This window comes from Aythya marila (assembly GCF_965140915.1).
Source record: "Aythya marila genome assembly, chromosome: 1".
Lineage (NCBI taxonomy): Eukaryota > Metazoa > Chordata > Aves > Anseriformes > Anatidae > Aythya > Aythya marila.
In genome coordinates this window covers 42547786-42563745 of record NC_139042.1, presented here as the reverse complement: position 1 = coordinate 42563745, position 15960 = coordinate 42547786, and the positions used below count along the sequence as shown (strand labels likewise).

General features: G+C 37.7%; 1 protein-coding gene across 2 annotated transcripts in view; it reads right to left on the bottom strand.

Annotated features, from left to right (window-relative positions):
• The window catches only part of PIBF1 (progesterone immunomodulatory binding factor 1), a 120043-nt gene that overhangs the window by 102597 nt on the left and 1486 nt on the right, over positions 1-15960 (bottom strand). For both annotated transcript variants that reach the window (XM_082752362.1, XM_082752363.1), the window contains exons 3-5: positions 15527-15627; positions 13527-13725; positions 6925-7044 (exon numbers count right to left, since the gene is read on the bottom strand). In XM_082752362.1, the coding sequence (XP_082608488.1) occupies positions 6925-7044; positions 13527-13725; positions 15527-15627 (420 nt within the window). The remainder of the gene's footprint in view (positions 1-6924; positions 7045-13526; positions 13726-15526; positions 15628-15960) is intronic.

The window sequence follows — 15960 nt, the reverse complement described above, 5'->3', positions numbered from 1 at the left end:
TAAAGTCTACTTTTGAAAAGTGATACCAAGACATATTTCAACTATCAAACATTTAAACATGTAATTAAACATAGCTGGTTTTTTTTTGTTTTGTTTTGTTTTTTTGGTCTTATTGTTTTTAAAGATTTAGAGTAATTCTTGAAAAAATACTAATTCTACTGCATAAGTCTGTTTTCCAATTACCTGATCTTTTAGGTGTGAAACGCACGTTTTAATCACAGGAAAAAGCAGCAACGAGGCAAGTCAAACATTCAGGTTATATAGACTAACACAGAGAAAAGCCTACAGTATGCATAACTCCAGGTAGCAGATAAACAGACTTCTGGACTTCTATAGCAACACATCTTAAATACAAGCAATCAAGCTGCCTGTGCTTAGGAAGAATAAGCTCAGCTTTGAATGTGATGAAGTTAATTTGGTTTATAAAAACATTCGTATACCCTGAACTGATTTTAAGATCTCTGCACTGGAACATCTTTATCTTTCAATTTATCTCCAAGAGATAGCTTGGACGTCCTGATGAACATGTCCTGCTGAAGCAGAAAGGGGGGCTTTTAAATGGATCAAGATACTCTTTCAAGGACCTGAATTGGAAATAACACCAATAAATAAAAATTACTAGTTTAAATAAGCTGACAAATCTTAACAAAATGTAAAGGATAAACATTACTTACTTGCAATGGAACATGATTATGGTGATGTCTTTTCTTCAGCTTCTTACTAACTTTTACTACTACACACTGTAGCAACTCTGACAAATGAGGTGGTTAAAACAAATGAACCTCTGCTATATGAGATGGGTAGGCATACATTGCCTAAAGAAATTAATAGAAATGTCCAACAGACCCAACGTTTAACCAGAGCAGATGGTTTCTAGAGAGCATGAGAAGTAGTCCCTACCAAAAAGTATTTCAATTTTCTTTACAAATACTGTTGATAGGAAGCTGTTTCAAGCAGGAGATTCTAATCTTACATAATCTGCACCATTTTAAACCCAAAGCAGATACAGAAACTAAAGATATAATGACAGACCTCAGTTTTATGGTATTAAGCTTCACTTTTATCCTCCATCTGGACTGAAGAGCAACTTAGGGTAGTCACTGAAACAAACACCTACCTAAATTCCAGGTACAAAATGTGGATGACATACTTTTTGAACAAATTCAGTGAGACATATTACATGCTAGGGATTTACTGATCTTTTGAAAGGCCTGTGGGGATGAGAAGATAAACAACAGAAATGCACGAAAAGATTCATCAGCCAATCAAGTAATAGTATGACTTCACACTATTGACAGATAAGCCTGTGAAAGAAAGTGATCCTGCTTTTAAAAAGCCTATTTCAAAGAACTTCATCTTTGAAGGATAACTCACACGAGCTAGCACTTTCTATTCATATTCTAAAGTACCTAAAAACCTCTGCAAATGTAAAGCTACTATATCATTGTGATGTGTAAACTCCTTCCTTATTTGAACGGGCTGCTGCTCCTTAGTAAAAATGGCATTTTGTTTCAATTTGTTTATTGGTCAATACAGTATTTATTTGAATACAACTGTCCAAACAAAAGGAAAATGTTACGCATAACTGGATGAATAAAACTTCTGTTCTAGTATGTTGGTATGAAATTGGTAATCTGCCAAGGACTGTAGATAGGACACTAACTGCCATTAAAGATGATAAATGAAAACATTTATCTACTTTCAAAACAGTAAAGTTCTGCAAGAAAGGTAAGGATGGCCTTTTCTGCAAAAGAAACTGGCAGAAAATAACAAGCTCTTTTTCTTTGGATCTGAGTTGATGAGAATCTACTCTTCACTTAGACGTTCTCAGATGAAAAAAGTCCTTCGGATCATTGCATTAGACACCAGAATTAAGCCATTTGGTCCTTCTGAACAACGACCAGCAATCTACACAAGCCAAAGTTTTCTATCAAGAGGTAGAAGATTAGATAGGAAAAAGAATTTCAATAGAAAAATGAGTTTTCCTGAGGCTTGAAAATGTTAAATTGCTGCCCTGAACTAACAGTTATTGGTAGAAATTCTTTCTTTGCAGCTTTCTTCCTGTACAAGATAAATATTAATGATAATGAAAGAAAGGAGACACACAGTTAACCTAGAAATGTAGTCGTATTTGTCCCTTCCAGAGAACAATGCAGAGGCCAAGTAATCAAAGCGCCGCTTGAAAGAATTGGTGTTTGGGGAAGGCTTCTAGTGTGCAGTCTCTAGTTACAGATGTGAAACCTTCAGCAGAAATCTTAGGGAACATGGTGTTTCTGGAGTGGCAATAGCAGCCTCGATTTTACAACTCAGCCAGACACATCTAGCGCCAACTGACCCTTTGGATGCAATAGCTTAGTTCGCTCTTTGAAGGCCATAGAAATGTTTTTCTTCCAGCTGGGAAACATTATCACACAGAAAATTGTAAGATCTGTCTAGTAAAACCTGACAGCTACTAATCCCAATTCAGAGACAAGGTCTTAGAAAAGACCTTTGGCCTACATACACCCAACTTTGCCTTTCAGCTACCCAGAGATTTTAGATAACTGTCAAACTATAAATTTGATTACAAGTCCTGAAGGCAACTTTACAGAAAAACAGTTATAGCTACAGAAAGGAAGCCCTGATAAAATTGTATCAGGGCTGAATTCCTGGAAAACATTGCCAAGAAACTTGTAGCCAAAATGAAGAAAGCAATACTTGATCTTCTAGAGCTACAAAGAGAAGTAGAATTTCCTTCTCAGACTCGCAGTCTTGAGAGAGAGAGAGAGAGGGAGGGAAGTAAATTACACCAGTTTGAGTAAAGGCTCTAACCACTCTGGAATCAAATGACTCTGAAAATAGTACCCTGCTGTTCAGCCTGGCAACACCCACATCAGAAGTTGGTTTCGTTTCTGGCAAGCTCCTGGTAATCTAGCTCTATACCTGGACTTTCTTTTTCTACCTGTATCTCCAAAGGTGGCAATGCCAACATCATTCATTCGTACTTGAAGTACTGAGCACTGCAAAAGGAGAACTGAAAGAAATCTGTCCTATACACCTGATAAGAGATCCATCAGCACTAACACACAGGAACAGCACTTTTACAAGTTTCACCACCTCCCGCCAGGACTGTTGCTGCTGAACCTGAAACCAAGGCAATTGTGCCAATCTAAATCACAAGATGCAACGATTACATAAAGAAAGCCACCAACGAAGCTGTAGTACTGCTGAACTACTTGTATCAATCACTTAAAAAACAGAAAATAGAGGCAAAGATCTTTTGACACCAGACGTGTTTATCAGATTATGTTGCAGCACTAGAAAAGAAGTCTTCAAACTTTTGCTACCAGTCCCCAGAAGCAGCTCCCCACCCTACTGGGCCTGTGTTACAGATTCAGCAGGTTTTGATTAAATGCTAACTGAGAGCTGTGACAGACAATCAACAAGAAAACTCTGTAACAAAGTTGTAAGTTTCTTGCTCTTACTGCTCTGAATATGGGGAATTAAATGAGGGTTAACAGGGGCTGATAAACACTTCAGACCTCCAGTCCTTTTTGAACAAGGAAAGTATGTTTTCAAATACCCAAGGGCACAAAGGCAGGTGTTAAATACTTAAAAGATGCCTTTTGTAGCCTGAAATCAGAAATATTTTTTTTCTAGTACAAATAAATTTATGAAATTGCCTATAGAGAAAGAAGATGCAGATTTGTCAAGTCTCGGACAATTAGTTCTTTTACAAGGCTACAATGACAATTCAGGTTTTACAGAAGCAAGGTTCCTAGCTAGTGCAGCTGTAGACTTGTAAGCTCAGTTGGCTGAGTGGCTATAACACCAGGCAACTGTACTGAGTTTCCCAGTGCTCGTTTTTGTGTAAGGCTATGTCTGCTGTGCCAAATGAGCTCCTTCCATAAGCAACTCACCTAGTTCCAACCCCCCTGTCACGGACAGGGACACCTCCCACCAGACCAGGTTGCTCAAAGCCCCATCCAGCCTGGCCTTGAACACCTCCAGGGATGGGGCATCCACAACTTCTCTGGGCAGCCTGTCCTAGTGCCTTGCTACCCTTTTAGAGTAAATATACAAGATATTTTTTTACTCAATTGCCCCTCTTTTAGTTTAAGCCATTACTCGGTTTTGTATCACTATACTCCCTGATAACCCTACCTCCTCAACTCTGTACTGGCTAGATGGATTTCCTGTGAGTCTATAGCTAATTTTCTCATATTTCTTATGTCTTTATTTCTGAGCGCATATCTACAAATATAAAACTTATGCGGACCTAGTGTTTCTGTGAACAGCCAGAAAAGCTAGCGAGCTCCTCTTCCCCCCATTTCTAGTTAATAGAAAGACTGGAGATATGCACATATTTTAGTTCCTTTCCATGTTTCTACAAAGGGGAAAAAGGAAGGTGAAACTAATTAGGAAGAGCCATAATCATTTGCAATACTGAAAAAAAAATAATAAAAGGAATACATTATAGAAAGTGGTTTATTCTTACGGTCAAAAAAAAAAAAGATCAACTTCAGTGATGACTGTGTTTCAAAAATCTGCATTTGTAGTTTCTTAAAGAAGTTTTTAAACAAAGTGTCTGGTTTCAGTTTGTGAGTAGCATAGAGAAAAGAAATACAACCGTCAGAGAAAACTTAAGTGGTAAGAAACATCGGACAGGAAACCAGAGGAAGCATTCAAAGAGCATAAAGTTTTTTTAATCATAGGCAAGGAACTTCAGCAACTGTACATGTATTTCATGCAACTGGAAATAAAGAATGATTATTACACAACAGTAGTAAAAGGGTGCAAGAGATTAAATAAAACTGAATGAAACTATGCTTTATTTCCTGTTGATATACTTCCTCGTAGTGACGCCTGACCTTATCAAAGGAGTTCAAGTGACAAAGTTAACTCCAACAGTGCACATTGAAACCATTTATTCGTACGCTGCAAAAAATGCTGATGTATATTAGCTTTAGTGTACTAAGTATGTTAGAGATTCTAAAGTACTCTCACATTTTGATGCTCCTCTTGCCTTATAGGAAAGAAACTGAGGTACCTTGTTACAGTGATATTCATTGTTGGGTCAAATGTGAACTTGCTAGAAGCAGAATACTGAGACTCATGTCTCTCTGTACATAAAATACCATTATCAGGCCACATTCATTGAATTTCCAAAACATGTCACCTCTACACATAATGGACAGGGGGAAAACTTTACATTAAACCCAACCCTACAAGTTATTCCAAACGTACTAACTGATCTTATCTGAAACCTAGGAAATGAGGTTTCAGAGAAAAGGAAATGAGTCCTAAAGACTTATTTTTATTAGTAACTGTAAAACTTGTGACATTTCAGCATCAGGATATCTTTTCTGACTTTTTTTTTTTTTTTTAAATGAGGTACTTAATCTCACTAATTATCTCCCAGTTTAAGCATGATTATGTATAAGCAAAGGTGTACAAGCAAAAACAAACACCTCAATTTAACACAGGTAACGTCTAGTGCTTTCTCATCAGCATCAGAAGAAAATCACAGTAAACTTTAACGTTTGAAAAATAAATCAGTGGGAAAGGTGGATAGTGCCATCGTGTGGTTAAAAACAAGAACAAAAAAAACACAATAGAAATGTACACATTAAAGAAAGGTCTGTACCAAAGGTCTGTGCCAATTGTGTTTTCTAGCACAATTTTAATCATCTACTACTGCATTTAATTGCTGCAGCAAAATTAACATGGATGTCAGCTAAGTCTTGCAAGTATGAAATACTCCTATAGAATTTACTAAGTCAGGGCACGTTAAATGTACAATGAATGAAAGTACCCTTGTAAATCAAAGTCAGCATCATTAATCTGATCTCAAATATGATCAGAGATGAGCACAAGTTAATGCTGAAGCATATAAATGCGCAAATTGTATTGACTTTTTTTTGCCAAATTCAATCAAGAAGAAAAATGAAAGTACCATTTTCACAGGACTATCCTGCATGATTTACCATCTCTTTACACTTGATTATTCCATAAGTAAATTTCAAAATAAAAAATTAAAAAAAAATTTAAAAAAGGAAAAGATGTGGTAACTGAAGAATAATTTCAGAAGTAATGAAATGACAGCGGCATTTAAGTCTCTGTCAGCCATGATATAGATAAATACAGTCTGGGTAGCTGAAGCTCCAGATTTATGCAGAAATAAGCTACAATACAAAACTAATCAACATCCTAGCTGTAGAAGGATGCTATTAGTATTTATAAATACCTTAAAAAATAGCATTCTCCTTATAATGTTTCAACTTCTTTAGTCTGAAAACAAAACCTAAATATGTCTAAGTAACTTTTCTCTACTTTAGATATTTATCTTACCCAAAATTAAATTGTCTGTCTAGTAGAATGATAAATTAGAAAATAAAAATGTATGAAGTTGAAGAGCATAACAGAGAAGATGCAACTCCGAAGAATGCAAAAAAAAGTCATTTATATATTATGAAAACAAAAGGTGAAACAAGTTTTATTAACAGAACCACCATGTTGAAAACTATATGCTGATCATTTGTGGTTTTGACTACTCATGGATGAATCTGCTGTCTCAGCTTCACCTATTTGAATTTTACGATCATACAGTATGACATAGCTGGTATGAGCTATGTCTTACCTTAACAGCAGGAAGCTTGTAAGTAGATCTTGCAGGGTAGCTATAACATAAAATTAGCTGTTATACAAACACATAAATAGCACTTTTCCTCTCTCTCCATCCCCCAAACTAACTTTTATCATATAAAACTATCTAAAACTATCATATATAAAACTAACTTTGTATCATATACATAAATAATGATTTGGAGAACAAGTTTATAAGTAGCAGTATCTGTAGAGAGATGTGTGTCCCTATGATTCTATGACACACATAAGTATGTATATTCACACAGTTTCTTAATTGAGATAATTAAGTACACAGACCTCCGTCACACACTTCAGTTGGGATTTGTACCCACTTAGTTCTTCTGTTAGGGTCTGCTTTTTCACCTGTAGGTCACTTAGCTCATTTCTCAAGGAATGGACTACTTCGTAGAACCGAACCTAAAAGAACAAAATACAGATTCAAAATTCAGACTGACAAAACTGCAGTGTAACATAATCCAAAACAAATCATATGAATATTTTGTGGCAATAATTCACAAAATAGTGCATACCGCGAACATGGGGTGGGGGTTAAACCAAAGACAGTGACTTTCTTCAGCCTTTGAAAAAAACAGCTAGGAAATAATTTGTGCTTGGTACTTAAAAAAAAAAAAAAAAAAAAAAAAAGAATAAAGGTAAAGATACACATTTCTGTTCAATGGAGGCAGCTCCCAGTCAGGCTGACCAAGTGAAAAAAAATAAAAAATACAGCTGCTAGAGGAGCATATGGTTGCCCCCTCCACTTGTGCCAATTCCGAAGCCTATTTGCTAACCCTCATGAGACAATGTACATTTTTTGGTAGGGTATGAAGACAAGGCGAGAGATTAGATTTGTTTTCTGCCTGTTCAGTGTGTTCAATCTGCTCCCTGTGTACCAAGAAAAAACACAAGAGCAAGCACAGAAGTGAGCACAGCATACCACCACCACCACCCACACACTTCCAGCAGGAACGTGGTGCTCCATGGGTTCAGCTGCATCGTGAAACTCCACTACCAGTCCATTTGGGTTTTGTGAGACGAATCCTGAAGGAAACAACTGGAAGGCTCTGATTTCTGCTTCGGTAGAACAATATCCTGCCTAAACCAAACACAGCTAATTCTCAGCACCCTCGCCCCCAAAAAACACCCCCATGCACCATCCAAATAGTAACAAAAGCTGCTTTACAGACCAACCAGCTGCCTAAACTAGCTCACCAACACTGTGGCAAAACCCCACAGCTGGAGATGGAAAAGGGAATACTCTGACATAAAAACAAATGTGCCCCTGCACAATTGGCACTGGAAAGCCTTATAAAAGGATTTTTTTTTTTTTAAATCTGTTTAACACATACTCCTTCATTATCCCATCCCACCCGACTCCTGTCATAAGCATAGCCTCTAATAAAAAAAGTGTCAGATTTATAAAACTTTTCCAGAACACTTCGACTGAACAAGAACAGACACAAGAAAAGTCAGTGGTAAAAACACAAAGTTAGCAGTAAAAAAAACAAAGAAAAACTCAAAGAACGAGCCTTTATGACAGTACTCAGTGCTCCCCCCCACTACAACTTCTAGATTAACTTCCTACCTTAAAATGTTTATTTGGGGGGATGAATAGATTACTTGGCATTTTCAGGCAAAAACTACCGTGCCCCCCCCAGTTAACATTTTGTTTTATGCATACGCAAATAAGAAATGCAAGTAAAAAAGCATAGGTAAAGTCAACGCTCGAGAACAATCAAACATTTCCATGCAGGAAGGCTGGCCTCCGTTGCGCTGTAATTAGCAGGAGATAATAAGAAGTGTCCAAGGGATTTTCAATTCGTTACGGCTGTTTACTTACATCCTTAATTTTCCTCCTAAGTGATAGATTTTTAAAACTATAATTCAATTTAACCCAATGGGGACAACTTTCTTCGCATTCCAAATATTTCCAATGACAAATTAAACTGTCAGATGCCACAGTTCTACTACAAATTTTATTTTCATTTAAAGTGAACTAACTTAATTCTCTTGCTTTATCACAGCATCATCTAGGTTGGAAGATATTTCCAAGATCATCGAGTCCAACCTCTGACCTAACACTAAAAAGTCCTCCACTAAACCATATCGCACTCCTCAAGTGACTTCGAGCTGTACACCCTACAGAAACACCATGAGTCTGGGTAGGGGATCTACTGAGTAGGGAATCTCATCAGAATTGCCGAATTCTCATCCTGAAAGCAACATGAAGCCTATGAGTTTCAGGAGTTAAAAGGCAGCAGTGTAAATCTTATGGGTGAACTTGTTTTGCTGGAACCATCATTGCGTCCCTGAGGCTTGGGTGAGCGACATAATCACAGAATCATCTAGGTTGGAAGAGACCTCAAGATCATCGAGTCCAACCTCTGACCTAACACTAACCAGTCCTCCACTAAACCATTTCCCTAAGCTCTACATCTAAACGTCTTTTAAAGACCTCCAGGGATGGTGACTCAACCACTTCCCTGGGCAGCCCATTCCAATGCCTCACAACCCTTTTGGTAAAGTTCTTCCTAATATCCAACCTAAACCTCCCCTGGCACAACTTATACCTCCCCTGATGCAACTTGTTTCATTACTATTTCATTCATGCAGTATTCTAGTCCCACAATATTTAAGGAGTATTTTTGCATGTCTATCTGTGAAATCACATTGCTTCTAATGGGTTCACGTGGAATTGAACAGTGAAGTTACCTTTGTGGCTTCTTTCTGACCTACTACAGGCTTCAACTACACCCTTATAAAAATGTTTCAGAAATGTGTATGCAATGCAGTAAGTATGTACAATTTAAGTACAGCTTCCATCCGTCTGGATTCTTTTGGAATTTGTCTGATTGTGTCTGAAGCTGGGCACTGAATTTCAATCAAGTCTTTTCTCCTCTGCCCCTCCCAAAACTGGTTATAACATTTTAAAATTATTTTTCTTAAAGAGCTTCGTTGTCACCAATAAAAGCACTTAAAAAAATACTTTAGGGAAACCTGGTGTCCCAGGAGGATAGAAGGATAGAGTTAATGTCCTAGAAGGATAGAGTTAATTTTCATCCTGTTACACAGCTGGTATGGTGCTGTGGTTTGGATATAGGATGAGTACAGTGCTGATAACACACTGATTAATGTTCTAGTCATTAATCAGTTGCAAGAGCAGTGCTTGCACAGAGCCAAGGACTTTCTAGCTCCTCACACTGCCCTGCCAGGGAGGAGGCTGGGGGTGCACCAGAAACTGGGAGGAGACACAGCCAGGACAGCTGGCCCAAACTGGCCAAAGGGATGTCCTATATCACACAGCTGCATGCTCAGCTATAAAGCTGGAGGGAGTTGGCTGGGGGAGGCTGCTCAGGGTCTGGCTGGGCATTATTGGTGAGCAACTGCTTTGTGCATCACTTGTTTTGCACATTCCTTATCATAATTACCACCATTATTTTCCCTCCCTTTTCCGTCCTATTAAACTGTCTTTATCTCAACCCACGAGTTTTACTTTTTTTTTTTTCTCTTTGGAACTCTGCTCCCCCGTTCAACTTGGGCAGGGGCAGTGGATTATTGAGTGAGCAGCTGTGTGGTGCTTAGCTGCCTGCTGGGTTAAACCACAACAGCTAGTTTGGCTACAAATTGGTGGGTGCAAAAGCAGGGAAATTTGGCACCTGTCAAATTAAGTTACATGAAAGCAGCTGCTACAGTTAAGCACCTTCTTAAAGAAGAGAGCAGCTCAGCTGTAGACAGCAAAAATGATACAAATAAAAGATGCACTTATTAAATTCAAACCTATCTGAAAAAGAAGACATCATTTTTAACAACTTTTTTCCCCTTCAGGGTTCATAAGGAAAACACAGCTTTTATTTATCTTTCTAGCCTACTTAAAACTGAACTGAAACATAACTGCAGACTGACTCATTTAAACAAACAAGTTGTTTTTTTCTAAAAAACAACACATACAAGTACATAAGATGCTCACAACTTCATTGAGAACATTAAGTGATTCAGCTGCCAAACACCAGTTCAGTGGTCTGAAGCACTTTAAAGTTTCACATATGCTGCTTCTTTAAAATAATTTTCCAAAGTGATGAAAAAAAATCTAAGTTTTTACATGTAAGTTCAATACAAACAAAAAACAACACTAAAAAAAGATGCTTAAAATACTTGACATTTGTTATCATCAAAAAAGATAAACATTGCTTAGCCTTAGCTCTAACGTGTCACTATTGCACCCCTTTGTGGAAGAAGAGAGAAAAACATCTCACATTTAATTCTAGTATTTTAAATTTGCAATATCTGTATTTTAAACTGTACTCCCGCTGTTTGTCCTTGTTGCAAACCAAGTACATGCATTGTATATAAATTTGCTTGCATCCTGAAGAATAGGAAGACAGTATTTTAATGCTGATAAATAGAAAAAAGTTCTTATTTTCAAGTCTGGAGATTTCTCACTCAAGTTTCCTCTAAGCAGAACCCTTTCTTGCCAAGGGAAGTTTACCCTAATATCAATAGGCTATACTATTGGTCTGCACATAAATCTGCATCCAGACATTTTATCTGCCTGAGTAACACACAATTCCTCCTTAGGTGAGCAAAGCTGAGAAGAGCATCAGAAAAAATTACTTCTCAACATCCTTTCCTAGCCTCCAGAAGTCAAATGGATGCATAGAAAGGCCACATAAAACAGCTCTGTACCCTCCCAGTGTCCATATCAGCTGAATAACTCAAATTAATGATAAGCAAGCCCTGAGCTTAAGTGGTACACTCAGGTTCACACTGATCCCGTTGTGAAAAACAGTTGGGAGAACAAGCAGAACACAGAATCTTACTACAGTGTATCTTTAGAATATCTTTTCCTGGGAGGATGTAGCGGAACCACGATAGAGGAGGAAGAAAAAAAAGAGACCAAGACCAGCAGTTCTTCAAAAGAACCAAGTGACATATGCGTAAGGAGGAAAGGGGCTTCAATCAAGTGGAATCTGGGTCACCAAGCAGTTGGTTGAATGCAAAAGGAAAAGAAAGGTGGAACGTAGATTGGGGTACTCACCACTCTCACTTCACAGCTTTTTGAGAACTCCCTTCTACTCACAAACACAATCCAAGCACTTCAGTCATACTGTGACAGCTTCACTGAGAGCAGTTGGCAAGGCCATTGATTCCTGATTCCTGTCCTGCTTTTCCTGACACAGGCTTTTAAGCTGCCTGTCAGTCAGTTCCTGAAGTAGCGGAGCTTCCTGCATACCAATTTCAAGCAAGCTGACATGGAGTTCAGTTTCTGTTTAAAGTCTGTTTTGTCAACCATGGTATTGCAGAAATCAACAAAAACAAACAAACCACCTTCAAATACTTTATATAAAGGATTAGGGGTAAAACAGACAGTTAGGGGTTAGTAACACAGGAGGCTCCAACCTAAGCATTTTTGTTTATCACTCACAGCCTTAAAATTTTCCTAGTCCAGGTTTTGGAACTTCTGAAAGATGTTCCCAAGAACATCTTTGGCTGAGGATGATAGGCTTTATTTCTCTGTACAAGTCCAGAACACAGTGTATGATGACTTGCATCTAGCAAGAGAGCTCACTCACACAGTATTTATAACTCAACTAACACACTAAGCTTTTTAAAATTATGTTAATTACACATTGCTTAATAACTACCTCTATAGATACGTACAATACTAGCACTTTGGTGAATCAAAGTTACATGTCTAAACCCTTTGCATTCTCAGAATTGAGCCCAGGGTGTTCTGGACATGCCCACAGTCTGTGAGAACATTGCTTTTTTAATGCAAGCTGAATGCTGCTCCCTCCCCCCTAAATTTACCCATGTTCCAGACTTAAACTTCTCCAAGCAAGGAAGTCAGAACTAAAGTATAATTTAAGCTACCCTTTAGCTTCTCCATTTAGTCAGAGACAGGAAAAGCCGGACTGAAAGCATGAGAAAAGCAAGAGATGTTTGCAAGAACCATCCTAACTTAATGGCAAAGCTGAGTTTCAAATTCCTATTTTCACCATGTTGTATTCCAGATCACTGACATGTCATTGTTCACCACTTAATTGAAACACCCTGTTTGTGATACTCTCTTATCAGCAGTTCAACTCTTTAAGATATCAGAGTCTGGGATTAAGAGGTTCCCTTTGCCTGAATCCAACCAGAATGGATTGATCTAAAGGCACACCTGCACAAAAGTCTTTCATTTCTAGCTAGGAAAGAATAATAACTCTAGACATCCAGAATGGCTTCTACAGTCTGTAGATGCCCTTGATTTTAAATAAAAGCAGTTTACAGCTTGTGGTGGGTTGGTCTGGCCAGCAGTCATATTCCCAACCATGGTAGTGCAGTCACTCACACGCTCCCTGCCACCAGTTGAGGCAGGACAGCGGACAGAACAGGAAGTTTTCACAGAATCACAGAATCCACAGAATCCAGTGTTTTCTCCACAGTTTAATACCAGAAAATGAAAGGGGAGTTTGGAAGAAAAAAAGCTATGCAGAAACAGTCATCGCTTTCCACAAGCAGACCGGTACCCAGCTAGTCTGAGTGATAGCGACCTTTGAAGTAGCCATCACCACTCCCATCCCCCAATCTTCTTCCTCTGCCTTCAGTTTATGTAGCCAAGCACGACACTATGTATACATGTACATACACCTCTTTCACCATTTCAGGTCACCTGTCCCAGCTGTGTCTCCTCTGAAGCTCATGATCACCCTATGGGGGGAGTCAAAGCAGGGAAAGAGAAAGCCTTGACACCACAATCACCAGGAACAGCCAAAACACTGGTGTGTTATCAACGCTGTTTTAGCCACAAATCAAGAACACAGGAATATGTAGGCTGCCATGAAGAAAGTTAATGCCATCCCAACCAGACCCTGCACACAGCTCTATTAAAAGCCAACATAGGACACAATACTCACAGAAACATATTCAGGGATGGAAAGCTGATCTTCAGGCAGAGATTTCAGCTTCTCATAGCAGTCATCTGTTAATTCCAAGCCTCGCAAGCTCCGACGGATATCTCCAGCCTTCTCTCTTAATTGATGATTTGTTTCCTCCAGCTGCTTTTGTCTCAATAAAATAGTTTCCATTTCTTGTTTCATTAGAGCTTGATGTTTTCTTTAAGATTGATTCGAAAACAGAAGACAAAGCAGTAAGACAAGTCAAAAACCTGCACAATATCCTGGCATAGGAGATATGCTTGTGTCATAAAGGAGAAAATTTAAAGCGAGATTAGGAAATCAGTGTAAGAGTATGCACCACCATGGTTACACAATCACATCTGACATTGTATAAGTAAAAAAACCAGGAGCTTCATAGTCCCACATACAGTTCAGCAAAATTGTACTGACAGTAGCCTGAAGTCACTAACAATACTATGTTGATTCTGTGAAGTGACAGTTAACCTGACCTGCTGACTTGAATTTATAAATTAGCCTCAATTTGCCAATTAAAATGTTAAAAAGCAGAATTTATTTCTGCACAAAATCCAAGGAACTAGTAAATCACCAAATAAAGCTGTATTAACTGCAACCCGTTTCTCTCTGACCGTCAGAATATACATAATTATGGTCTATTCCATACATATCCATCCCTTCATGCTCTATCCTGTAAATACCTGTTCTGCCCTGTACATGCAAATTGGGGTCCTTAAAAAAACAAAACAAAAAAACCAACACGCTTAAACAAGCAACATTACTTCCAGACTTAAAACACTGCCATCACTATTCTCAGACAAGGTACTGTATAGCAAGAGAATTGGATGTTCAGCAAGAGATGTTTCAAACATTTTATTATTATTATTTAATCAGAAACAACTGTCTTTTTTTCCTGTAACTCTTCAAATCATATTCAAATTAAATCATTCTTCAAAAAGCAGTAGCTTCTAAATTATTTTAAAAGTCATAAATTTAATCATTAGTATAACAAGACATTTCTTTTTTCCAAAATAAAACTTCTCATCAAAGCAGTCATACAAAGACATTTTCTGCAGATAGTGTATGATTCTGTTAAACAGGGATGAGAATTGAGGTAACAGACAACTAATGAAAAAAAATGAAGAAAGGAAAGCAGTTCAACCTTGTTATGCCCGTTACTATTACTAATATTTTGAACATTAGTACTTTACTGAGCACTTCACAGATAATTTATTATGAGGAAACAAAAACATTCCCCCTTGTGCAAACAGCCATACAGAATTAGAGACCCTTCTCCAACAATCAGCTGCTCTTGGTTGAAAGTCTGCTGATCTCAGATCTGGCTTTATAGCACTAAATCTGTTCCAGAATTATTACAGAATATTACTTTGAATTAGTCACATCCTCTGAGTTGATGTATTCTTCACTGTAACATGAGACAGTTTAGTAATGTTCTCCCTTCACAGACAGCTTACAGGTGTTAAAAATTTAATTGCCAAAGTAAACTGGGGAAGCCTGCTATGCTAGCCAGTCTATTCTCAGCTATAGATTAATTCAAAATGCTGCAGAAAAGCAAGAAGAAAAGCAAATTTCTGCCTCATTAACAGGAAGCATTTCTGACCAATCTGCAACCCCTGGAAGTGTTAAGGGTAAGCCCTTATCTCTCCTAAGTCATGCAGGCTGCGCAGTTATAAAAAAATCTATTTAAATGATTCAGAGTGTCTGCTCCCTCTTTTCGCTCTTTACAGTTTTTTGAAACACCCCTTATTCAAGTTCCTATTAAATTTTGAATGCAGATAACAACAAAGTCAAAACCGCAGACTGCAGCAAGTGAGAACTGAATTAAAATTTACTTGTGCTTACCAGTTTAGAATGGAAATACTAGTATAATCTGCAAAATAAATCCTATTACTGCAACTCATAACCATCACTTTTCATTAGCATGAATTAATCCCAGTTCCTATCAATAAACTATTAAAGTTTATAGCATTACTTTGTCATACCTAGCATCTTCTTGCTGTAATGCCAGCTGGCTATCCAGTCGTAAAGACAACAGCTGCTTTTGATGGATTGCATCATTAAGCTTCTCTTCCAGCTCTTCAATCTAAAGAAAACAAAATGCAGAAAAGAAGTTACCTTTTGTTTGTTTGCTAAACATTTATTTTAAAGAATTACAACTATTCAGAAAAAGTAGAGAACTAGGAATACAAAGATGATTGTCTAACAAAGTATCTAAATATGCTAAGGCTTCACAAAATAAAATATGGATTTTGCCTCAAATTAAAAAGACTTGGTTCTACAACTGCTTATTTCATCTAGATAGCTACTTAATTGGCTGATTTCAAAGTAGCCTTAAACTTACGCCAACAAACCAGTGTAAAGACCAGTTATACAGGAGGTTGAAAACCTGGACTTGACACAAATGTCACAAAGCTTT